General features: G+C 35.3%; 1 protein-coding gene across 2 annotated transcripts in view; it reads left to right on the top strand.

Moving 5' to 3' along the window:
- ATRX (ATRX chromatin remodeler) overlaps positions 1-26039 on the top strand; it is a 91375-nt gene that overhangs the window by 13031 nt on the left and 52305 nt on the right. For both annotated transcript variants that reach the window (XM_026099984.2, XM_026099990.2), the window contains exons 3-11: positions 330-385; positions 2278-2330; positions 4020-4144; positions 5452-5571; positions 9307-9416; positions 11565-11632; positions 12537-15472; positions 19062-19140; positions 25881-26011. In XM_026099984.2, coding sequence (XP_025955769.2) covers positions 330-385; positions 2278-2330; positions 4020-4144; positions 5452-5571; positions 9307-9416; positions 11565-11632; positions 12537-15472; positions 19062-19140; positions 25881-26011 — 3678 coding nt within the window. The remainder of the gene's footprint in view (positions 1-329; positions 386-2277; positions 2331-4019; positions 4145-5451; positions 5572-9306; positions 9417-11564; positions 11633-12536; positions 15473-19061; positions 19141-25880; positions 26012-26039) is intronic.

The following is a 26039-nucleotide window of genomic DNA, read 5'->3' as shown; positions in this document are numbered from 1 at the left end:
GTAAGAGAAAATACTTAAAGTAACTTCTCAGAAATTAAAAAAATGCACTGTCTGTATCATCTCTGCATATACAGTTGCACTTTTATTTCCGTAATACGATGTCTTCCTCAATGGGGCCTGTCAACAACTTATGTAACTGAAAGTAATTTCTAAATGATTTCTGTAGAATTTGTGGCATACAGTGAACTGTGTTTTGTTGTTGTGCAGCAGGTTCGTCTGTGAAACTCACACAGTCATTCTTTATTTATGCTGATAAAACATAGACAGTACTATGAGATACAATTTAAAGAACTGCTATTTCATTGGATGGCTTTCCTTTCTCTCTACAGGTAAAAGTAGTGAACCTGAAAATAGTCCAGCTCCGATGGAGAACAATAGAGAAGAGGTAGGAATAATAATGCTTTTGAATTCTAGTTGTGTGGCTAGTGCAGAATGGCTTGTATAGGAAACTAAATTTACTTTGTTGCTTTTACAGTAAATGCTTAAAGAATATTCTCAGAACCATGTGTAGATGTTGCCATCCTATATGCTGAAGAGAAACATTGGCTATAGAATATTTAAAAATAGTTTTTAAAGTTACCTTTTAAATTTTGAATGATATCCACTGCAACTAAGCATATGTAAGCGTATGTTTCTCCCTCCCCCCTCCTTTTTTTTCCTAAATTATTGAAACATGCTAATTTACTTGGACAACTTCATTTTTTTAATGATGCTAAATGAATTCCTAGGTAAAATTTGTCTAATATACTTTACAGAGGCAATTTTTACTTACCTGAGGCATGCAATTACATTTTTGTTAAGAAATGGAAAAGTCTTGCAAATCGTTAAAATTGAGAATGAATGTATTGCAAAGTAAGGGTTTTTCTGTTTTTGTTTTAGAAATTCTATTAATACATACTTTTATTCCTAATTTTATTCTTTGGTTTTCATGTAAGCAGACTTTTTAATTTATTTATTTTTAATTTAAAAGAATTGGACTTTGGCTCTTATTTACACTTATGCCCTGTCACCCAGGTAACAATAGGTTCTTAAATGTCCTTTCAGGCAAATATGCTTTCTTTTTTTCAAAAGAAAAATGGAGATACAGGAATGTTGTTAAACTGTAGCAAAATTCTTCTCTATAGTATGTTCATCAAAGACATTTTTCATCTTGTATGTCTTACTAACATCTACCTTCCTATTTGAAACATTTTAATTGACACTATTTGTTTATATGTCGAGAAAGCACAAGTGACAGTGTCCTATCTTAATTTGCCTTTATTGCAGTAAATTCAGGTATTTATTTGATATTGCCCAAACCTGGTTACCATATGCATGTGCAAGCCTATTAAAAATATGCTTTCATGAAAAGCCAGCCCTTTGCAAGCTTATGAGCCAGACACCAAGTGTTTGCATTCTGCTGGCAATTCTTTGGCCTTACGATGTGGATGCACACTGTATCACTTGTGCACTGATGGCCCTCTAAGGGCCAGCCTTGTAGTACCCCCTATGTCTGTATGTCAGGAAAAATAGTAATTTCTTTCACATAGTGTGGAAAATATTCATTGAGCTGCTTAAGCTACGTCAGCACCAAGTGCTGTGAGGCAAAAAATGAGGAGTCATGGTGACTTGTACAAAAGCAAAAGCGTAGAGCAATGTAGAGGCAGGTGGATGTGTGTACTCAGTGTGGCTTTTACGTTGTGCTGTGGCTTATGCCATTCTTCCATGTGCTAATCGTGCAAGTTAATGTTGCAGTGAAAACATACAGACTGGGAGACCCCAGAACTGTTTCCGATTAAGGCCGATCATTGCTCATGGGCTGTGCTCAGTCCCTGCTCCAGAAAGCTGATAGTTCTTTCAGCAGGCAGTGGAAGTTGAGAATTGCAAGGAGAGAATTTCCTCAATTTCGAGAAGACTCAGTACTTGAGATAAGTGCAGTGTCTTTCTCAGAATGTCTCAACTAATAACTACTCCCGCTTAATTTGTGTTGAGGTATATGCTGAGGTTTAAAGTGATTAAGCTTACAGTTTGATAACACTTTTTTAAAATGTACTTTCAAAGTAGTTGTGACTTTTGGAGTCTTACTACTTATCTAAAATGCCACAGTTTAACTAGTTTTTGTAGTTTAACTGAACTGGCTTGACTGTTGAAATCATATATTCACTTGATGCTTTTAATTAAAGAAATCTGATGACTTCTGAGATGATGTTGATTTTTTTAGTTAATGTAAGAAACTATTTTTGTTGACAGGTGACTCAGTGAAAAATGTGGTGACCTTTTAATATTTTCTTGTTTTAGGGCAATAGTTCTTCAGAAAGAAACAAATCCTTAGGATCATCACGTTCAAAAAGGTTGGTTCAGAAAATAAAGAGAAATAAATAACTTTTTGTTATATGAAACTGTAACGTAAGTCCATGCATCTCATGTCAGATACTTCTAGTATAGATTGGTATAAATCCATTGAGTTAACAGAGTTCTGTTAAAACAAATGAGTACATAATGGGGTGTGTAAAATTCAAACTGTCTTTTGTGGTCAAAGCTTGATTTTTTTTTTTTATTAACAAAGACAACAACATTAGCCTCCATCTCCTAACTGGACAAAGGTGCTTACACATTGCTACTTCGCTCTTACTCTATGTACAGGCTTCTTCCAGAAACGTAATTTAGGTCATATGGAGAAATGAGTTTATGTATGTTGTTATTGGGAGGCTGTAGAATCAAAATGTGCCAGTAAGTTGTCCTGTGCAGAAACTGCCATTTGCTGTATTTCTGTTTAATCCCTTTTTGTTCTTTGATTAAAAAGATGTGGAATTAACTGTTTATCAGTTTGAACGCACAGAATACAGATTATCTGTGCCCTAAGTAACAGCAGATATATTCTAGTAAAATCTTTCTCAACTTTTGTTGTCAGCCGATACTCCTTCAGGTTATGTTCTTCATGATTTGCGTGTTTTGTTTTGAATCCTAGTATATTGTGTAGATAGGTGACCTCTTCTAAATGCAGGATTTAACAGCTGCCTTCTTACTGCTTGTTACTGTGTGTCATGTATCTCTTAATCCATGTTTCTGATTATTCTTTTATACTGTCTGCTGGATATTAAATAATAGTTTTCATTCTCCCTTTTGTTCGATTTCATTCCATATTTACAAGTGTAGTTTCATACTCGATTTAAATTTCTCCCTTATCTTCTGAATTTGACTTCCTGCCAAACTATGTCCTTTCATTTACATTGCTTTTGTAGTCTTATTTTTTGTTTGCTGTTTATCATTAAAGATATTGTCACACATACATTTATCATACTGTGCCTGCTATTGAGAAAAACAGCATCCTACTCTGACTTCCCTAGTTTATGTATTACCTTTATATTACTGAGAATTATGCACAAAATTCATGATTTTTTTTATGTTTTGACACAGTATTTTTATTCACTTTACTGGGTTGAATTCTAAATTATTTCTCTATGAAATTCTGGCTGCTAGTCTTTGTATTCAACGGTCAGCAGTAGCTTTTTCATTTCTTACTGCGTTTCCTTTATTTCCTTGCAAGTGTCTTTGCTGCCAAGCTGCTTTTTGTCATTTGCTAATATCTCTGTGTTCTCCTTGGGCTGCCTTGGAATGACATACAAAATTTCTGAGCAGGCATCTATTTGTGTTTTGTTCAGGCTCCTTTTCTAAAAATATCTCTTCCTGCATACCTTTTTTAAAAAATACCAAATCTTGTTTTGACACCCCCCTCTCCCCCCCCCCCCAAAAAAAAAAACACCCCAAACAAGCCTGTGAAACAAAAATCTTTTACTAGTAAATCTTTTTGTTTCAGGTAGGAGGGTTGAGGGATACAAACTGCTCCTAACAAGAAAATTACCTTACAACTTATTTATTGTAATAACTCAGAGAATCCCAGTTAATAATCTCTTAAATTAATTAGAAATAGAACATAGATCTCTCCAATTAGTATGGTGTTTTTCGTGCAAAGCACCAGGCTTACCTGTATTGCCTGCCATATATAATTGTCACAGTATGGTTTTTTTCTGTCTATGCAGGAAACCTACAGTTGTAACAAAATATGTTGGATCAGATGATGAACAAATCTTAGATGAAACTGTAAATGAAGATATTTCAAATGAAAACTCAGAAAACGATGTTGATATGAAAAGCTTGCCTAAAGGTAGTTCATGTCTGTCTTTGTTTCTGAATTCAGCAAATTAGCCAACATTATGATGCAGCATAAATAATTGACTAGAATGCACATGTATTAGTAAAATGCCTCTCTTAGGTTCTGTTGGCTTTTATGTAGAAGCATATACATGCGCACACAGATTTAAGAGAAAAGCATATCTTCAAGTACCTTTAAGTTGGACCCAGCATACTTTAACCTGTGAGTCTGCCAAGATATGCTGATGGCTTAATTTCAAATGTGTATCGACATCTGTATTTTTGCAGAAATAAGACCAACATGAAACAGGGAAAATACTTTAATTCTGTTCTTATGTAAAAGTCACGAAATCCCTATGTCACTTCCAGGTCTTTCTTACTTGTGTTTTTATTTATTTTTACTGTTCTGTCTTTGGAGGCTGTTAAAAAATTGGATCAACAGAACCAAAACTAAATCTTGGGGGGAGCAGGGCAGGAGAAATGTCATTACTGAATTTATATTTAAGCATAATTTTTAAAAGGTTAACACTATAAACCTGTATATCCTGCTGTTCATAACTATAGCGTGAGCTTGATTAATTTCTTCCATTTCTTGTCTTTGAAAGTGACAGAAAGATTTGGAGGAACTGCTGCTGTTCAGTATATGAGTAGCAGTCCCTGTAGCAGTTCTCTTAAGGTTATTTTTTCAGAATGTTTGATTTATCTCCAGTATCCTCACAACAAAAGTATTAAAACTGAACTCTAAGTGTGAAGGACAGTTTTTCATTCACGTAATTCTGATTAGTGCTGTTCTCCGTTTAAATAAAAAATGTGAATTTCAGAATTTTGTAAAAGGAATAGGTTTTATTCTGTTGTGTTTTCATTCATTTCTTATTGAAATAAATTAAGGTGAAGAAAGCTGGGTAAAAGAGGGAAAAGACTGAGAGAGAAGAGTAGTTACTTCTAAGGCTTTTGATACTTTTAAGTTACCAAAAGAAAGTCCTTTAGTTGCAGCATAGCACTGCAAATTCCCAGCAGTATGACAGTCCTGTTATGCATGGACCACTTCTGGATCTAGAGAGCAGAAATTGCTCCTCATAATCCAGTCAGTCTTTGGCTTCCGTTCTACAGCTGTGAGATGGAAATCAGTTTGAAGTGTGTGGTGTCTGCTTTTTGTCCTATGAACACCTGGTTGAGTTTTAGTCAACAGATTGCACTTTTTTTTTCTTTTTTTTCTTTTTTTTTTTTTTTAAGATACTGTGTTGGCTTTTATTTAAACAGGACTCTTGCACTTCGTTTGGATGTGTAATGGTTTCCAATTTTTAAATGAAATTATTCTAGGTACAGTGGTTGTACAGCCTGAGCCAGTGCTGAATGAAGACAAAGATGATTTTAAAGGGCCTGAATTTAGAAGCAGAAATACCGTTAAAATGAAACCTGAAGCTCCCAAAAAGCGTGGAGGTAAATACAATTTAAAACATTTATTAAAACGGGTTTAAATTGCTGCTTATGACCACATTTGGTACATCTAAAAATTGTTCCTATTTCTAATGAATTATCCTAAAAATACCTCCACTCTTCTGGCTGTTTGTTCATTAAGGGTTCTAGCATGCTCAGATTAGCCTCCATTGCTGCCCCTGCAATGCAGCAGTGAAAGCTAAGATTAGTTCTCATTAAACTTCTTATTTTCAGTAGCTATAGGATGCATCATTAGGTACTCCATATGGACCCTCCTTGCTTTGTATTCAGAATAGTTGATTGATGGCATTCAGGTGTTTTGCATATTCCTTTTTTAAGGAAGTATACTGGAACACTGCTGATACCAGAACGTTCACTGACTCTCCAAGAAAACAATCAGATTTTAGCAGGGACACATGTAGACATGCTGTCACTCGGTGAGCTGACAAGAGAGCTAAAACTCCGCAAGAAAATCCAAAGGTTTTGTTAATTACTGGGAAATCTCCTGCCAATGGGCACCTTCTAAGGGTTATCTCTGAAAACCCACTGTGCCAGCCAGTTACCTGTTGCCTCTGCTAAAACTGAGGAGAATATAGGTAGATGCTGGTGATAACATACATTTCTCTCATATCGTTTTCAAAAAGAAAAGGGGGCATGTATAAACCATCCAATAAGAAGACAGATATTTTCTTTCCTAATCCAACTAGCAAGATCTTAGTTCACACACCAACAGCAGTATCCAGGATAATCAGATGAACAAGCCCTCGTACTCGCTGTTCCTTCTTCCCTTGTATCCTTTGAGAGACTTATTTTCTATTAATGTCCTATTATAATTTTATATGTGCTATTTCTCCATCTGTCGTTGAAGAGGAGTAAAACATGACTGTGAGGAAATGTGCTTGTGCATACATATGAGCTCATGTATGTTGTTAATCATGTTTTGATCATTGACATTTTCTCTAAATTACCAATCTTTAAGTTTGTTCAGTTATTATCGGAAGGCACTGTTCATCTTATAGGAATCTTTTTTCCGTATGTGTTTATAGCAAATAATTCTGCAGCAGTTGCAGGTGAAATCTTCAGGGGTATGATGTTAAAAAGAGCTTAAGCTAGGACTGTTCTGCTTAATGTTCATGGGCTGTGTGTGCATGCCCAGGACAATTCATATAACCTTTCCTACCAGCTTCCTCTTCTCCCCTCACTTCTAGGCAATGTGAGGCCCCTTCTTTGTGTATCTGGACTGGTCACTCATGTACTGGTGCCTCACACAGGACAAGAGTTGTGGAAGGAACATCAAGAACTTGTCTAGTCCATCCCTTTACCCAGGGCAAGCTCAGCTATATTTGTGTCATCACTGATAATTTTTGTTGGACCTGTTTTTAAAGATAACCAGTACATGTGTTAAGCCCCTGTCTACTTTCAAGGAAAGGGAAAAGGTACCCCTTGTTCCATTTCTAGACCAGGAAAGGTAGCTGGGAGAGGATCATGACTGCAGTCCTTCTCTAGAACAGCTGGATTAGGAATGTATCTGAACAGTTTTGGTTTGTGGCATATGTACAGAAAAGGTGGTGCAGATCCCAGTTTATCCTACTCCTCACAATCAGATTAGCTTTCTCTTGCCGCTGGAGTGAGGTGCGTGGCATGTGCACATGGAAAGTTAAGCACTACTGGTTTAAGCAGGTGAGCGTGTAGAATCCCAGTGATTCAAGAGATCATGAATAATTAAAAAATTGCCAGTCCATCTTACTCTTTGCAGATTGCATCTTCACATTTTCATTACGAGTTGGCCTTTTTGCATATATTAGAAATATTAATAGTAATAGAATTCTTCTGCCTTTGTAGCATCCATATGTTCTTATCCAAGACTATAAAAGGCATCATGTCAGTGTTCCAAGTTGTGTCTGCAAAATGGTTATGGACTTATTTTTGCTAATGATCTTATAGTTAGAAATATTTTTCAAATAAATATTTTCTCAATAGTAATGAATTAGCAATTATTTAGTTTTTTTGACCATTTTTGTTTGTAGTAATAATAAAATGGTTTACGAAAGTTCACATCATAAATGCTCCTCTCTTCCTAGTTAGTTTGCATCATAGATTATCTTTTCCTCAGCTTGCAGGTTTTAGGAAGTAGGCAGTAGTGCTTCCCTTCAAAGTTGCAGAGAAAGTGGAAGTGGCTTGGGACTTAACAGTAAATAGCATATTCTTCCTCAGTTTGCTGTTACCTTTTGTGATTCTTATATCTGTTAAAAGACTGTGAGGTTTGACAAAGTCTGTCTAGACTTCTGTGGTGCTTGGTATAAGAAAAGGAGGTACTCTTCCCTTTATTAAAATGTGATGGATGCGTTTATTCAGCAGCATTGGGAGCAGAAGTGTTTGAGTGGGTTTTTGAGGTCTTAAGGGGTGCTTTGCGAGACTGAACTCTGTTACATGGAAATATGCATGCAAGGGAGTAGAACACAGAAAACTTTGCCCTCAAAATTTCCGATTCCAGTGAAATCTGTTATTAGCTGTGTATTAGTTGTCCTCACTGGCCTGTAATCTCTCTGAAATTTATGCTTCGGTAGCAAAACTGTTGGTCTTTGCTAGTAGCAAAGTCATCGTGTTGTGTTTTGAGAAAGTTCACTTGGTTTCTTAATGTTGTGGTGTTTGTGCTTGGTTCTAATTGTGTGTGTGTGTGGTGGTTTGATGTTTCTTGTTTTGTTTTGTTTTTTATATAGCCTGTACTCAAACCTTACCCTGCTGAGTTAATTTTTGTATAGTATGCACATGAAAGCAAAGGACAAGTAGCAGCCCAGTGCTCTCATATCAAGCCTCTATCTGCTTGATCCCAAATTAAAATTTTGTAAGACTTTGGATGAGCTTCTCGAACAATTTTCTTTTTTCTTGGAAGCATTGCTGCTGATGAAAGGAAAACCATCGTGTAGTATTAATTAATGAATTAAACAACGTGGCAGATAGCAAGCCTTCCAACCCCAAGCTCACCACCTTCTGGAGTGAATTGGGGGATTGACATCAAAGCAATGCGTTCTTGACCAAAGTACTAATGTAGATACAGCCTCCGAATGTTACGCAAAACTGAGTGGAGCAATCGGCCAGATAGTAATAATGCATGTGCTATAGGAGAAGTACAGTTTCAAACAGAACAACGTAGAGAAGGAAACAGAAAGTGAATAAGGATTTTGCAGACAATGTTTGGTAGAATAGCCTGGTGATCCTGTACTGTGACAGAAGTTGTAACTATTTCAGTTGTGTGTTTTATAAGGATTTTATGTATCTTCAGTCATGGTTTCCCATATTTTTCTTTGTGAAACGAAAACTGTGAAACAAATGGCATAATAAAAACATTATTTAAAACAAGATTAAATGAGGAAGGTTGTACAGAATTATCAGGGCTGCTTTGAAACATTTTTCGTCGTCACTCATATGTCCAGATGTGCCCTCAGGTAATGACCAGTTAGTCCAAGATTATAGATTTCTCAAAGGAATAAAATTTTAGCTTGGCCCCAAGTGGAGAATAGAAATTAGAGAAAAAAATCTTCCAGTCTTTAAATGGTGAGTGGTTAAAGAAAATTGTCTCTAATGCTGGGTGGTGAAAAAGTGAAGGCATATGGAAAAGCCTGACAAGCCAAAAAGTACTGTAAGAAAATGAAGTAGATATAAATAGATTTCTTAAAAAAACAAAAAAGAAAGAAAAAAAAGAAAACATTAATGTGTGGTTTATAATCCTCTCTATAGAGGAAGGACTACATGGAATTGTAAGCTGTACAGCTTGTGGGCAACAGGTGAACCATTTTCAAAAGGATTCAATCTATAGACATCCTACACTGAAAGTTCTTATTTGTAAGGTATGTGGTAAACAGTTCTATAGTTTGTACTGTTTGTTTTTTGTTCTTGTTTGAAATGTCATGTTAGTGGATTTGGGTGGTTTTTTGTGGGACTAGTTCTTGTTTTTTAGACAATAAACTTTTCAGTCATTATTTGTTACAGTTAAGGAAATTAATAGCAGAAAAAAGAAAAGGCAAATAATTTAAAAAGTTTATATGCCCACTTTTATACACCCCAGTTGTCCAGTTCATTGTGGTTTCTTTGAAATTATTTTTAGAGCATGAAGACTAATCTTAGTGAATCTTTTATGTTAAATGAATTTGTCTGAAACAGTTCTGCCTGCTCATATTATAAGAACAGATTCAATTTTGGATGTCCCGGTGAAGCACTGCGTGTAAAATATCAGAATAAGAAGCAGAAAGTTAGCTTCAAAGCCATCTGAGTTTCACCTGTGTACAGCTGCTGGACTGTTTTAATTTATGGCAGCCTCTGTAATGATGACCTTGTCCGTGTCCCAAAATGAACATCTGGGTCTTGGAACCATGCAGTTCATGGTGGCTTCAGTTGGCCCTATATTGTCTGTGGTGGAGGAGGTGGGGAACAGGTGAGGAAGGAAATATTCCTACCTCCTGCCGTGGAGACCTCTTAAAATTTTCAGAGAGATATATAAATCTGTGTTACAATAAACATTTAGCATTCCACTTTTCTTCGCTCCCTCCCCTTGCCTCCGAAATCCAATTAACGTTGAATTTTTAGGTGACTTACTGAATCAGACATGTCCATCTAATGTAATGTTCTGGCTTATTTCTTTTATTTATTTTGGCTTGTTTCTTTTATAAAACATGGTGTGTAAGCTTTAGAAAAATTAGCTCACAAGAAAATTGTTCCCAGTCTCTGTTAGAGTCCTAACTCTTGTTCCAAAACTTTAAAGTCCCTAACATGTAACACCATATTCTTGTGGTACATGCAAGTACCCGATTCATTTTTGAAACTAGTTAGGCTCTTGGGTTCAGTAACACATTTTGACTATGAGCTCTGCTAGGTAATTATAGCACATGTTGTTTCTCATAAATTTTTCTGTATTTTTATTTAATTGAACATGGCCTTCTGTTAATGTGTGAAAGGGGAATGGAAGTTTCTGACCTGCCTACTCTATTCCTTCCATTATTTTTTCTGCCAGTTTCCCTTATTTTTCTCCTACTTAGGTAAACAGCCCCAGACTTTTCCATCTCTCTTCAGAAGCTGCTTTTCCTTGACTCTGAATGTTCTGTTGACAAGTCTGAACATCTGTTTTTACTCTATCTTTCTTTTTTTGCTTCCCCTTTTTTTTTGTTTTTGAGATTGGTTGAACAGGTATTGAACTCTGTATTCCAGTTGAAGGGGCATCATCATTTTAAATTCAGGTGCTGAAGTCTCTTCTGGATTCTGAATTCACTGGGTATAATGGCAGAATTTAGTTAATGCCTTATATTTAATCCTTACTCAAAGTAGAACTTCAAGTCAGGGAGAACTTTCTTTACTAACAAGTGGAAAAAAACGTTCAAAATTTGATTTAAAGAATTCAGTAACTGAAGCCACTGCTACTAGCTGAGTTGCATGTGTTGTTTTTCTTACCATGTTACCCATTTTTCAATGAAACCGCTGGATCTGCACCTGGAAATTGAAGCCTCGGAGGTTAAAATCAGGATAGATATCGAAGAAATTTTTATTTAAAATCTTACGGGACCAATTGCTAACATAAAAGGCATGCAGTTGAAAATTGTAATTTATGTAGTATTAATCGTGTCAGTGAAAGATATGTAGTTTGGGTTTTTTTCTGTGGTATTGATTTTCCTAGAAAATAGATGGAAATAAGTTTTCTAGACATGAAAAGAAGCATTCAGTTTGGATGTTCTAAAATGTAAAAATACGTCGCCATCAAACGAAAGCCTATTATTTAATTTTCAATCCAGTCTTGAGTAATCTAAGTCAGTCATGGTTTAGGGTCTGTTGTATCTATGGAAAATGGTTTTTAGATTCATCATGAACCTAAAATGGTTAGAATGCTGAAAACCTCTCAGCTGTTCTTTGTGATAGTCCACTTCTAATACATGTAGAAATTATATGAATTACTAAATTTGAGGTGAGATTTTAATGAAAAAATCTTTGTTCTTTTACTTTATTTACAGACTTGCTACAAATATTACATGAGCGATGACATTAGTCGCGATTCAGATGGAATGGATGAACAGTGTAGGTAAGTATAAAAAGTCTGTATTAACACTCAGGGTGGTTCTGCTTTTCTTTTTCCTAACAATAATAAAATTATTAATGAATAAAGACCAGTACTAAGGAGCCTAATCAGCAATCATTTCTTACCAAGAGAAGTTCATCCTCAGGGTTATGTAAATATTTCATTCTTTAGCAGGGAAACATATTAAAGAAATCCAGTAATAAACATGTTTTTACCTAAATAGCCTGCCACCTTACAAATACTTTAAATTCCTGGTGGGCCACGGAATCTTTCTTTTCTGGATGCAGCTCCCAGTTTTGAAAGATTAAGGTACTTTTCTGTCCTTATGTCAAATAAATAAATATGCAGTCCAGCCAAAGTTGTGCAGTTTATGCTGCCTATGAGATTGCTCCTTCCACTCTTTAGGTCTTGATCAAAGATTTTGTGTTCTAGACATACATCAGAACCTAAAGATTTCTAATTGCCTGCAGTAGCAAAATACTCATTAAGGTGCAAAGACTGGAGCTGATTGTGTGGCTCTAAAGCAAAAGACTTGCTCTCTTTTTAATTCTCAGAAGGAACAGGGAAAACTAACTATTTTTTCTCTTATTTACGGTGATATATGAAGACTGGGCAACAATAGTTAGAATGGAGATAAAATTGGTGCTGAACTTGTATTTGGATATCGCTAGCCTTTTCAACTTTCTGAACTGTTAATTTGACACGTTAATTTTCTGACTTTCCGATTCAGTGGGTGCCTTTCAGTCATGTTTTTTAATAATGTTTTCAGTTAATGGCTATCTGCTTACCATCTTAATTTTTAAAATGCAAATTCTTCATGCTGAACAGTGAAAAATGTATATACTTCTGATATTTTTTCACCTCATTTATACGGAGATAATTTTATATTTCTTACGTCTCATTTCAGATGGTGTGCTGAAGGTGGAAATTTAATTTGCTGTGACTTCTGCCATAACGCCTTCTGTAAAAAGTGCATTTTGCGCAATCTGGGTCGAAAAGAGCTGTCAACCATACTGGATGAAAATAGCCAGTGGCACTGCTATATTTGCCATCCAGAACCTTTGTTGGACTTGGTCACTGCATGTGACAGCGTCTTTGAAAATTTAGAACAGTTACTGCAACAAAACAAAAAAAAGATCAGAGTTGAAAGTGAAAAAAGTAAAATATACGACCATACACTCAAATTTTCTCCGAAGAGAAATAATTCAAATTGTAATGGTGAAGAAAAAAAATTAGATGAATCATATTCTGGTTCATTAACATACTCTTATAAAGCACTAATGGTGCCAAAAGACATGCTTAAAAAAACAAAAAAACTGGTTGAGACTACAGCAAATATGAATGCTAGCTTTGTAAGCTTTTTGAAAAAGGCTGCAGAAAATTTAGACATAAGCCCAACGGTGCAGCTTCGTCAGCTGAAAGCTTTTAAATCTGTGTTGGGTGACATCAAAAAAGCTCATCTGGCACTAGAAGAAGGTCTGAACCTGGAGATTCAAACATTGGATGTTAAAATCAAAGAGAAAAGTACCAAAGAGAAAAAAAATGATCTTAAATCTGAAAAAAATGAGGTGAAAAAAGATGAAGGGAAGGAACACGTGGAGTTAAAAGAGGAGGAGGTTGTAAAGGCAGAGAAAAAAGTTGTGTCAGAACAGCCTGACAATGAGCCCATGGATCAAAGTGTTCCAACAAGGGAACGAACAGATAACAAGCGTACTACTGGTGAGGATAAAAGATCTGGCACAAAGGAAGAACCTCAGTATGAACCTAATAGTACAGAGGCTTTAGACATGGATATAGTATCTGTTCCCTCATCAGTTCCTGAAGATATTTTTGAGACTCTAGAATCTGCTATGGAAATTCAGAATACATCAGATGAGCAAGGCAGTGGAAATACAGCAACAGATCAGGAGACTCTAAATTCAAACATAAAATTGAACACTCCTTTGAAAGATACCAAAGGTGGAACTAAGTTAAAAGCATCAGCTAAAGGAACAAAGGAATTAATTGTAAAATTGACTCCTGTTTCCCTTTCTGAGTCTACAATTAAAGCTGAAGATCAAGACAGCAATCCAGAAAAGGCAGATAAGGACATTCATGTAACACCTAGAGCCGAAAACTGTGATTCCGTAAAACAAAATCATAATGCTGTCAGTGAACGTTCCACAGAAAAAGAAACTGTCTCACCTGTAGAGGAATCTGATCTCAGGAGATCCCCGCGTGTGAAGACCACACCTCTGAGGCGCCAAACAGACATTAATCCTTTAACATCAAATTCAGAAGAAGACAGCAATGACACATGTAATGAAAAACATAAGAGGAAATCATCAAAACAACCAAGGGGGAAAAAAGATAAAAGAAATTCTTCTGACAGTCCTATTGATAGTCCTAGTCCTAATAAACTCTCTAAATCGAAAAAGCCAGATGTATTGGATCACAGCTCAGATTCTGATGAGATGCCAGCTGTTCTTAAAGAGGTAGCTATGATGAGTCACAGTTCTTCAGATATTGATAGCAATAGTGAAGCTCCAACAAATGTTCACAAGACTTTAAATGTTTTAAAGAAACAGCCAGTAAAGGATGAAAATGGAAAACGAAAAAGAAAGAGTTCCAGTTCTGGTTCGGATTTAGATGCTAAAAGAGGCAAATCAGCTAAAAGCCCTGCTTCTGCAAAAAAGAAACGACAAAATTATTCAGATTCTTCAAATTATGATTCTGAGTTAGAAAAAGAAATAAAAAATTTGAGTAAAATTGAGTCTGCGAAAAAAGCCAAGAAAAAATACTCAAGAAAAGAAGATAGTTATGATTCCTCTGAAGAAGAACAGAGAAAAAAAGTAGTTAGTAAGAGAAAGATAAACTTGAAGAAACAGAGAGGTAAATATTCTGAAGATGATGATGCTGAAAAGTCATCCCTGGAGAAGGAGGAGATTAATCATTCTTCTGAAGATAAAAAGATTAGTAAGGGGTCAGCTGTTAAGGAAAGGATAAACAGAGACTTAAAAGAAAAAAATGTAAAGGGAAAGCAGGATGAGTCTTCTGATGTTGAGAAGTCTTTACTGGAGAAAGAGGAGAGTTGTCCTTCTGAAGGTGTAAAGCTAACTGAAGTTAAGAAAAACAAGGATTTGAAAAAGAAAAAGGCACAAGAAGATGATTCTTCAGAGAGTACTGAGAAATCTGCAAAGAAAGAACACAGTTTTGATTCTTCAAAAGAAAAATTGAAGAATAAAAAAGCTGAAAGCAAAGAGAAGAAGTCTGAAAACTTGAAAAGTTACAAGAAAGAACAAGATGATTCCTCTTCTGATGTTGAAAAGTCATCCCCAGAGAAAGGTAGTTGCAATTCTTCTGAAAATGATAAAACTAAAAATGAAACTATGATTAAAGAAGAGAAAAGGAGGAATTTGAGAGAGAGAATATCTAAAAGAGTACATATTGATTTATCTTCTGATGCTGAGAAATCTCCTCTGAAAGAGGAAAGTTCTTCTGAAGATGCTGTGCAGAATAAAAAACGAACTGAAGCTAAAGAAAAGAAAAGAATAAGTCACAAAAAGAAAATTTCCAAGAAAGAACAGAATGACTCATTGTCCTCTTCTGATGAGGAGTCTTATGAAGACAATAAAAAAAAGATTAAAAGAGGGGCAGTAAAAGAAAATAAAAAGGGTAACTTAAAAGAGAAAAAGAAAGTGTCAAAAAAGCAGAAGGTGGTTGTTACTTCCTCTTCCTCATCTGATAAGGAAGAAAATGATGATCAGAATTCAACAGGTGATGGAAGCAGTGATGAGCAGAAAATTATGCCAGTGACTGAGAACTTAGTGCTGTCTGCTGGTGCAGGATTTTGTCAGTCGTCAGGTGTGCAAAAGATTTTCATCTACATTTTGATTAACGTATTAGTAGAGGGAAACTTATAAGATTTTGATAGCATTTAATAGTCTAGAAGTAAAAATATCCATAAGGTGGTAAATATACATTAAAAAAATCTACAGCCAGGTAGTTTGTCTGATAATGATTTGGAAGCATGCATTTCAACTTAATTTGCAAATTATGATTTCTAGAAGAAGGGATGTTACTGTAAATGGAGAGAATTGTTGTCATAGTCTGCAATTCCGGCCAGTATAACTTTGCACCATGACTTTCCAGTGCTTGTTATTCTTTTTGACTGTCCAGTTAATATTTAGCAGAAGCTGGTTTTTAGTAGGGGGGTCTCATGAACTCAAATCATGTTTCTCAGGTCACATTCAGGCAGCAGGGACAACTTTGAAGACTTGTGGCATTACTGTACGGTTTGCTGACGCTTAGCTACTGTGCTGTGTGTATACATTTTAAAAAAACAAGTAGATCATCTTTGTGCCTCTAGAGACCCCAATAGAGCAGCTGGTATCAGTTAACAGCAGTCTGTCATCACTTAAGATTTTCTTAGGAGGCATCGTAGTAATAATTATTCTTGCTAACATAGAAGTATTACTTCATCAGTGCTTGATGTGTTATATCTCTAGGAAATAATAATAATACTACCCCCCCTACCCCCCAGAACTGCTTGATTAGAAAGCCTGGTTTTAGAGGACTTGAAAAGGAAGGGTAGTTTTCACATTACGTGGGTGTTATAGATGTTTTTAAGAAAATAATTTTCAACTAGAAAACATGAGATCTCTTTGCTGTTTTGGTTACTGTGAGAAGGAAATGACTTCCTATTTGTTTATTTCTGTTGATGTTTCACAGTACTTTCTGTACTTGATTTTACTGTAATTGTTCACTCCAATACTTCCACCTAGCTTGTGATGCTGCAACTAAGCAAAAAACAAATAAAACAGCAGTATGTTTATGGAGATAGCAGAAGGGACGTAGGTGCATTTCGGCTTTCCCAAAAAACACTTGTAAGCATACACTTGCAGTATCACTTTTAAGTGCAAAATTACATCATTTAAGAGAACAGTAATTTTTAAAAATCAGATTTCAACTTTAATTTACCAATATCATGTTTCTCCTTTTTACTACCAGCTTGAGGCCAACCAGATTCATCCCCCAATTCTGCTGCAGTTCAGTTTCTGGGGAGTTCTTAAACTTTGCATCTGCAAGGATTCCTTTTCACAGGTGCTACCCTTGGCTTTGGATTTAGCACCCTGTAAGAAAGCAAAGTTTTATTAATGGTATTTTGCATCATTGTAGAGTAACAGTTGGAAGATAAGTTCCTTATTCTGCCCCATAATGCCTTCGTTTGCTTATTGAGGCCCTCTGATGAAGTAAGTTTAGTTGAGTGTCTGTGCATGTAATGTTAGGATTTTTAGGATTTTTGCTTAACTATTAAGCCACCAGAAGCATATTTCCCCAAAGATGCCACTGCTGAGGGAGATGGAAGATAATCAACTCTGCGTAGTAATGAACTGACATCTTTCATGTGGTAAATGCTGCATCTGTTAAAACATGCCCCACAGATAGATAGTTATCACACTCGGGGCAGTAACCCATTTGCAACAGTTTTGAGCCTCACTGGATCTTCAAAGAAAAATATTCTAAAAATAGAAAATTCTCATGTACAGTGTGTGTCCATAACTAGGTATTGAAATGTCCCCGGGGCACAAGTTGGTAGTAATGTTACAGAAGTTGTCTGAGGCATTGCTGGCAATTAAGTTTTATTTGCAAGTCACAAGTTGAAAGGTTTGATAATTACTGCATGGGAGGGTGGGGAGCAGTGTACAAAGGGTGAAAATGAGATGATGGAGTTGGGATCACGGACAGTAGAGTTAGGCTGAGAGACAACTGCCTTCGGTCAGCCTGGGGAGAGAAGGCTAAAGATGGGGACTCTAATTGCTGCCTTCCAGCTGCCTAGTGAGTGGTTATAGAGAAGGCAGAGGCGGATGCTTGAAGGTGCACTGCAAAGGATTGAGAGGCTGTGGACACCAGTGTGGCCGGGAAAACTCAGGTTGGATACTAGGAGAAGATTTTTACATTGAGGATGGTCAATGGCTGAAACAGGTTGCCAGTCAAGTTTTGGAATCTCCATCCTTGGAGATAATCAAAACTGGGCTGGAGAAGGCCCTGAGAAATCTGATTACAAAGTTAGCTCTGCTTGGAGCAGAGAGTCGGACTAGGTGATGTCCGGGGGTACCTTTCTATCTGAATTATTGTATGATTTTTATGAAAATAAACTATTGCGTTATTTTAAGAGGAGGTAAACTTTCCCTTTGTCTTCAGTTTACCTGTGTTTTAATAGGTAAATAAAGGAGTATTTTCTATGTTTGAACAAGCTCTGTAGGTAGACGATTGACTTGGAATCTGTTTTAACCAACAGGATACTTTGTTTATCTGAGCCTAAGAGTGAGGAACTTTCTGTGATCACCTCTTACACAATACTGCCAGACCTCTAGTTAGTGTTAATTCCAGGACAAGTGTGTGTTTATTCCAGGACAAGTATATGTTAGAACAACTTGGAGCAAGCCTGTTCCAGCCTAATCTTGGTCCACTCTGCACAGGTACAAAATAAGCAACAGAAATCAGGAATGAGAGGACCTCAGTTCATCAGGATTTTGAGGTGTCTTTCCCTGAACTTAATATACTCACTAGCAGATTTGACTTGTTTACATTTGAGTCGGAGAAAAGAGGAAAGGAAGGGGGAAGGCCTCAGAGTGTGCTAGATGTAAGGTGCTGTCTGAATTCCCCTCAGTTCAGCTGGGGGAGTGCAGAGGATTTAAAGGCAGGCATCACATTGTGCTGTTCTTGCTCTGTTAGGTGCTGCGTTCCATGCCCCATGCTTTTGGGTTTGGTGTGTTTTCTATACAGGACAGTGTCCATGTTGTACAGCTGAATTTTAATATTTGCTCTAAGGATAGCAAGTGTAGTTTTCAAAATGTAAGTCTTCATACACATGCAGCAAATATACGCACATTGTCCTTGATACTCTGAAAACAAAAATAAGCAAAGAGAAGAAATTTGTTGTTCTGAAGTACTTCTTAATGGAAGCAGGGCAACTCAGAAGTGTGGTAAGTGATATTGCATTGTATTTGTTTGGGCCTCCTTTTCAACTTACACAAATTCAGTGGCAGAACTTCTGAAAGGAGTTCAGAAATGAAGTTCAGGAGGAGTTCAGAAATGAAGTTCCCTGAATGGAGTATGCAGTCTTTATCTGTTTCAATGTAGAAAATGAATTTTATTGTATTAAATGGGAAGGAAAAATTGCAAGTTGTGTATAGTAACAAGAATAATGTGGGCAAAACTGCTGCTTGAAAAATTATGTATTTTATTAATAAGAAACATTTCTATCCATTAAGACAGTAGCTGCCTTTTTTGTTTGTTAGTGGAAAAAATAGTGGTGTTGCCAAAGTATTTTTACATGGGGATTTCTGATGGAGACAATAGTTCATATGCCTTGTATGTTTGTTGCTGGTTTTACACGTATCAAGTGTTCCTTTTTTGTTTTTGTTTTCTTTTCTCCTTCCTCCCCCAGGAGATGAGGGAGAGACTAAGTCAAGGGCTGTTCCAATGGAGGAGGAGGAAGATGATGATGATGACGATCCTGAGAATAGGTATGATTCCATCCGTAAGGACTTAAAAAAGATTATAACACACCCTAGGCGTGGGCGCAAACCGGCGCAACGGAAGAGCAAGCAGGTTGTAAAAACCAGGACTGCCTGCCTTGTAAAGACTCGCTCACAGGCTTCCCGCAAGTTTGAACATGGGGCCAGAAAACAGAGGCCAAAATCCAGAAATGCAAAGAAAGTATTTAGAAGTGTTAACTAACACACCTTGCATAGGGTGTGTTATAAATGCACTGCAGCACTGTCCATTTTATGTTCCCATTGAACATGTGGGTTTTGTGACAAGTTTTTTTACTCAGTCAGGTAAAAGCCTACTTTTGATAAATGTGAATTTTGAATAGTTATATGAATAGATGATAAAAATTTGCATCTGTGCAATATGCAGTGCTAAAATCTCTATGGATTGAACTTGGTTATTACTGTTACATAATTTGCTTTTTTTTTTTCTACTTGAAACACCTTTTTCTCAATAAAAGAGAAAGCGCAATGTGGAGAAAACAGTATTAGAGACATTTCCAACTGTTAATTAAACTGAGTTTTAATCCATTAATGGAATACCTGAAGTCACTTATGTGATAGCTAAGGCCGTGATTCTACAAGCACTGTGCATAGGCTCAACTGGTATCAAGGAGACTAATTATACATTAAATTTTAAGTCTTTGCATAGATATTTTCAGAATTGTGGCCTAAATGTATTGCTTGGGTTTCAAGTTCAATAAAAATGATTCTATGTAAGATATAGTTAGTTCATTAAGACATGTCATAATTTAACCAGTACCATTGTAGTCATTGAAATTAGCCTGGCTAGAAAATGTAAAAGCTTCATTTCCTAACTAGTGAATGCACAACATAAATAAAGTATTGCTCAGTTACGAGCTGGAGTTTCTTTTTGGAAGTTATTGTAGTTAGACTAAACAGTTGTTCATCAAAATTTTATACAGTATTTCAGAAACTGATTTTTTTTGCCATATAGTATATATGGGACCAGCTTCATAGCTTTGCACAATTGCTGATGGAGTCTTCTTCTGCTTCTGAGCCTTACTAGTTTAGAATATGGTATCTTTGTTTCACAGAGTTGTACGTTTTGATATGTGACTGAAGTAAATTTTAAAAACACTATTTTATATCCTTTACGGACCTCAGTTTGGCATCAAAATGTTGCTGATGATATAGTTTTTGCCTGTTTTCGGTCATAAAATTTAATGAAGTAATTCAGCTTTTAAAGAAAGATGCTCTTTAGGGACTTACAGCACAGGGTCATAAGCAGAACATGTAAACATTGGTAATACAAGATTTTTTAAAATGATGCTTTAATTTTAGTCCTGTTTTGAATTTTTTTCTTTTTTTCCCTTTTTTGTTTGTTTCTTAAGTGTTTATGGTTGATAATTTAGCCAATACAGTTTTGTCAAAGTTCAATGTTTACAGTACAAATGCTAACTGGCAGATCTTCATTATCAGTCTAAGAGCTATATCGGGAAATGAGTTAACCCAATTGGTAACGAACAAACCAGTAATATCAATTTAGGTTTTAAAAATCAGTTTCTGTAATTTGTGTTTAAGCTGAATCTTTGTTGACATTTTTATTTAGAGAATATTTTGAATATATATTTCTGAGTTGGGGAGGTGTTTGTCAATGAATAGATTTGTCAACCTTCAGACATGTTAACTGGTAACTGCAGTCTAATTTTACATTCAGCATGCATTGTACTTGGCACCAAAATCAGAGATACAAAGTGTAAAAAGATGGAACAAATTTTGAGAAGTTAAAAGCTTGTTTTCTGTTTACTCAACACAAAGTGTTTAAATAGTTTACCTACTATTCAGATAAGTTGCCTATTTTCTTCCAGGCCAAAGAGGGTACATAGTACCTACTGGGTATTTGTAGTGTGGGAACTCTCATGTTTGCAAGTCTCTAGTTTAGATGTTCTTTTATTTGCATACCTTTGGATGTGCATGACATGAATATTAATAGTCTTGAAATCATCTTTGCCAAAATGCAATATCCAAGTGGGTCATAATATGACAGACAGTGCTGTATGCTTTCATCTTATGTTATGTAATTATCTATTATTGGTCCTTCTGATCTTTTAAATGGTACTGTTTAATGTTTGCAGCAGTTTTGTTCATTAAGAAGTACATAGTGTATTTAATGCAGAATGCCTTTAAGTATTTGATGGATGCAATAAATTTTTGTAAAACATTTTTCTTGTCCAAGCATTTAATTTAATACAACTCTGACAGCTTGAAATTCAGACTGTTTCCACAAAGACAGTACAGTATTTAGAACAAGGTGTTTGGCAGTTTTGACTAATTATTTTTGTAATATGTATGACATTTCATTCAAACATTCATCTCTTAAAATTTATTTTAAATGGATCTAAATTTTTAAAACTATATCAAAGGCCCATTTAATTCAGTAATGCTTTAGCTGAAAAAATGGTGCCTTTTATTAGCCACACACAGGTGTCTTCCCCCTTCCTCCCCCCTTCCTTAAAGGCTTGTTTTGGGCAACTTAATTTCTACATGTAATTAGTAGGTATTTATGAACACTACGTGTGAGTTGATATCTAATTGGTAATAATAATATATTGTGGTAATTAATAGCTTAAATTATGACTTTTTAAGAGGAAAATTGTTTTATAGTGTCAGCATTGTCTCATCAAGATTTTTGACAAGCTATAAATAAGTCCATCACATTGGCTCCCTAAAATTCATCAACAAGAATGGTGCAAATTATTGTGTGGACTTAACTCCACATCATGAAAGGCTGCACCTACTATTCCATTTTTACTTAAATGTCTGAAGGATAATATAAGATAGTCCTATTCTGTGACTAAGCAGCCCCTAGGTAACTTCCAGTTTGCCTACCTCTTTTTTTTTTATGTTTTCCTTTAGCATAAATTAGAAAATATATTGTAACCAATTCATTTAAAAATGTATATTTTCAGTGTCATTCCTACAAAACTGAAGTATATTTAAATCCTAATTTATATAAAATTATACTTATATACTATTATTTTATTCTAGAGTTACTTTTATATCCCCTGGTTGAGATTATGGCCCCATTTTGCAAGGCTCTGTATCAATACATATTGGAAAAATGTCCTTTTTATAAAGCTTGCTATCTGTTCAGATAAGATGGAGTGGGAATAGGCAACATGAATTGCTCAAGGTCACAGTAAGTCCGTGGCAGAAATGAGAATGCAGTGCGGGTTTCTTTACTGCCTGAAGTCCTGTGCAGAAGATAATACAGCTTTCTGTGTTTTGTATTTAAAGGTTTTTATAGTATTCAATTGTTAAATCTGGGTGGCCAAGAATACACTTTATTTCCATGACCCCAGTAAATATTACAGTATCTTTAATTGTCATGGGTTTGCTTGGGAAAATGGGAGCGGGGAGTTTTCACACTGCCATGAGTTGTTTTTCCTGGTACTTGCAGTTTGATGTTAAAACAAATTTTAAAATGGTAAAGCAAAAGTATGAAGTTTCTTAGCTTAGGAACCTTTTCACTTTTAATGGGTTTACATCCTAAAATAAGAATACGCTATGCTATTTTGAGCCACATATAATTTTATCGTAAACCAATTCCAAGAGCACAGTGCTCAATTTATTATAATCTATATAAGCTGTTTGTTACATCAGTCATTTTTGAGATGCATTTACAAGGTTTAATATGTTTAGTTCTGATATATTGTTTACACTTTTAATTCTGTTAATTTATGTGGTTACATTAAAAGCAGAAATCTTTTAAATTCTGGACATGTCTGAACAAGGTGTTGCATTTTTAGTCTAACATTATTGCAGTAGAACACATTGAAGAGAATATAGCTGTTTCCACTAAATAAATAGTTCCATCTCCTTTCGTTTTAAAGTGGTTGAATCTTCATCCTGGCTGAAAAGGGTTTTTTCTATTTCACAGAGTATAGAAGCAATCACTTACCAATCAACGTCATTATAAATAATTAATTAGAAACTAATGAGTTTACCCAGTGTGGAGGTTGAGCTGATTGTTGATATGAAGGACAATGATTATTAATAGGGAAATAGCAGCATGTTTTGTTTATGAATAATAGATTTTGTGCATGGGTGGTTTTTTTAAATGAATGATATATTCATTATTAGATTTTTTCATTAAAAAATATATTTTAAGAAAGTAAAGAACAAATAAAAATCCCTGCCTTCTCCCATTAAACCACAGTCCACTTTTGTTTAAAAATCATTTTTTTAGAAGATGTGTGTGAAAGGTGAGTATCATTATCTGATTAAAGTTTTGTTGACTTTGCTGACGTTATTGGGGGTGATATGAAATAAGTCAGATGAAATATTACTAGACAGTTCTTTGAGGATTAAATTTTAAAATTTTGCAATTCTTTTTAGCATTGCTTCTTTACCGTCCAAAGCAACAGTATGATGATGATGATGTTATCTTTTTAAATATGAAAAGTGGCCAAACTGCTTCTGTCTGCATTTCATGGAGTAGGATTCAAGGTTAATAATTTACATTAAAAGCTTTTAAAAAGAAAGCAACTTGTGACGTTCCAAGCAGTTTTATTTTGAATAAAATGTTCTTCAAAGCATTAACAGATGGATGGAAGAAATGCAGCCTGAACTCCTAATAAAAGGAGCCATTTATTCCTGTTGCCATTATCCTTTTTTTTTTTTTTTTTTTTTTTTTTAATACCTTATTTAAGTCCCTTTCCTAAATCCTCTGAAAGGGCTAATACAAAAACTGACTGAAGAGGATCTATAGATCTAATACTTGATCTATGGACTTTACTAAAGTTTTCAGTGGGTTTAGAGTGTGATCTATTGGTGTATATGGAATTAAAAGCTCACCAAGAGTATTGCATTTTAATTGGGACTGTGTTTCTTTAGAAAGCCATTTTTCAAACAAAAGGTTTTTTTGTTTTGGATGCTGACAGTTTGTGATTGACTGAGCTATCTAAAATGGCTTCATGCTGTTGACAAACCCATTTTACTTCCATCTTTGAATAATAACAACACACATTAGCCTTAAAGTCTTTGTAGAAGATACAGTAATGTATTAAAAGATAGAAAATACAATATGAAGTGTATTGAAAGATGTTTTGGGAAAATTCCTTTTGAAAAGTTCCTTTGTTTTTGGGTCACGTTGTATGGTGGAAAATGAAATACAAGTTCGTTAAAACATATTTTGTAGTTCAACATAAAAGTTACCAACTGTAATTTTCTAGTGCGTAAGAAGCCATACATAAAAACTCATTGTTCCTATGCCTCTTCCAAGTGAAGCCTAGATTGTGGTTCAGTTTCATGGGTTTCGAACTATTGTTTTGACTGGTATAAATACCTTCCCATTCTGAACTATATACCTACAGTATGCACTAATTCTCCTGAAAAGCTGGGCAGACCAGATCTGACCTAGGAAAGAAAGAAGTTTTTCATTTAATATTGAAGACTATGGAATGAAAAGTAAAATATTTCTAATATTTATATGAGGAAGGCCTGGTTTCATTCTTTCAGGATTTTTTTCCCCTAGAAGAAGGGGAAAAGAGTTCTCAGATAAGTCCACTGTTTTCCTGTGCATTTGACACATCATTTCATACTTTCCCTTGGATGTATTTTCATATAGGATTTCTTCTTATGTTTTGTGTTGCAAGAGCATGTAAAGAAATCATTTTTCCATAGTAACTTTTTGTATCTTAGCTGAAAACATTTTTGTGCTGAGATGAAACTGGAAAGCTGAGCAAAGAGTTTGCGGGACAGGAAATAAGATGGTAATTTTTCTGTAAAGTTCAGGTCCCATAATGTTCGATAGATTATTATTTTTAAAATATGTGTGTGTGTGTGTGTGTGTGCACGTGCACGCGCGTATACATACATGTATGTGTGTATTTTGCTGTAGTTGCCATAAGGCAAGTGCTTGCAGATATTTGAGGGATTCAGCGTGATTTTTTTTTCCCCTGGGCACTTAATAGCAATTCATCTTGAGACATCATGAGTTGCATCAATTACTGCAGCATCTCTTTGCAGTAGAGTGGGCCAAGGCGATTAGAATGGTAACACAGTTGAAGGCAAACTATGTAGATGTAGGGTCATACTTTTTTTGTTTTTCATTTTAGCTCGCAGAGTCTGAATTGTGTGAATTAATGCATATTATAGTAATCTTTATGCTTAGAACAAATGCAACCAGTCATGCACTGTTTTTAAAACTATTATTGTTTACAATCATGTAGATTCAGTGCCTCAGGAAATTAGGGCACCTGGATCCCATTGATTAAAATGAATGAAACGTGATAATTTTTTTTTTCTTGGGTCGTTTGACTGTTAGGATTTGGTCTGCAGCATCTTCATGTTCTTGTTACCATTAGAATTCATATAGACGCCTATGCCAAAATTAACAAGGAGAGATGAGCAGGGAAGAATTGAGCAAGTAGCAGAGGAAAAAAAATGGTTTTACTTTGAAATGCTTAAATCTGTACAGTTTATAGCTATCTCCAGTCTTGTAAAGTATGAAACTACTTTTTTAAGAAGCATTATAAAGATAAGCTTTCTAAAAGCAAGTTGACATGTCATTTAACATGAGATTTTGTTGATATATCCTGTCTTATCACTATGATTTTTTTCATCACGTTTTTTTCGTTCAGCTTTCAACCCTATTTTTGAAGTTCTGAATGGTATAGGATTACATTTATTGTTCATAGATTTGCTTGAACAGTGGAATACATAGTTTTTTCTGTTTTACTTCAAAGAATTGCCAAGAAAATGCTTTTAGAAGAAATCAAAGCCAATCTTTCCTCTGATGAGGATGCATCTTCAGATGAAGAGTCGGATGAAGGAAAAAAGAAAACTGGAAAGCAAAATGAAAACGCAGGAGATGATGGTGAGCACCAAAAAGCAGCCGGAAAAAA

Source organism: Dromaius novaehollandiae, chromosome 11 (assembly GCF_036370855.1).
Source record: "Dromaius novaehollandiae isolate bDroNov1 chromosome 11, bDroNov1.hap1, whole genome shotgun sequence".
NCBI lineage: Eukaryota > Metazoa > Chordata > Aves > Casuariiformes > Dromaiidae > Dromaius > Dromaius novaehollandiae.
Note: the sequence above shows the minus strand (reverse complement) of the source record. Positions and strands in the feature narration are given on the sequence as shown.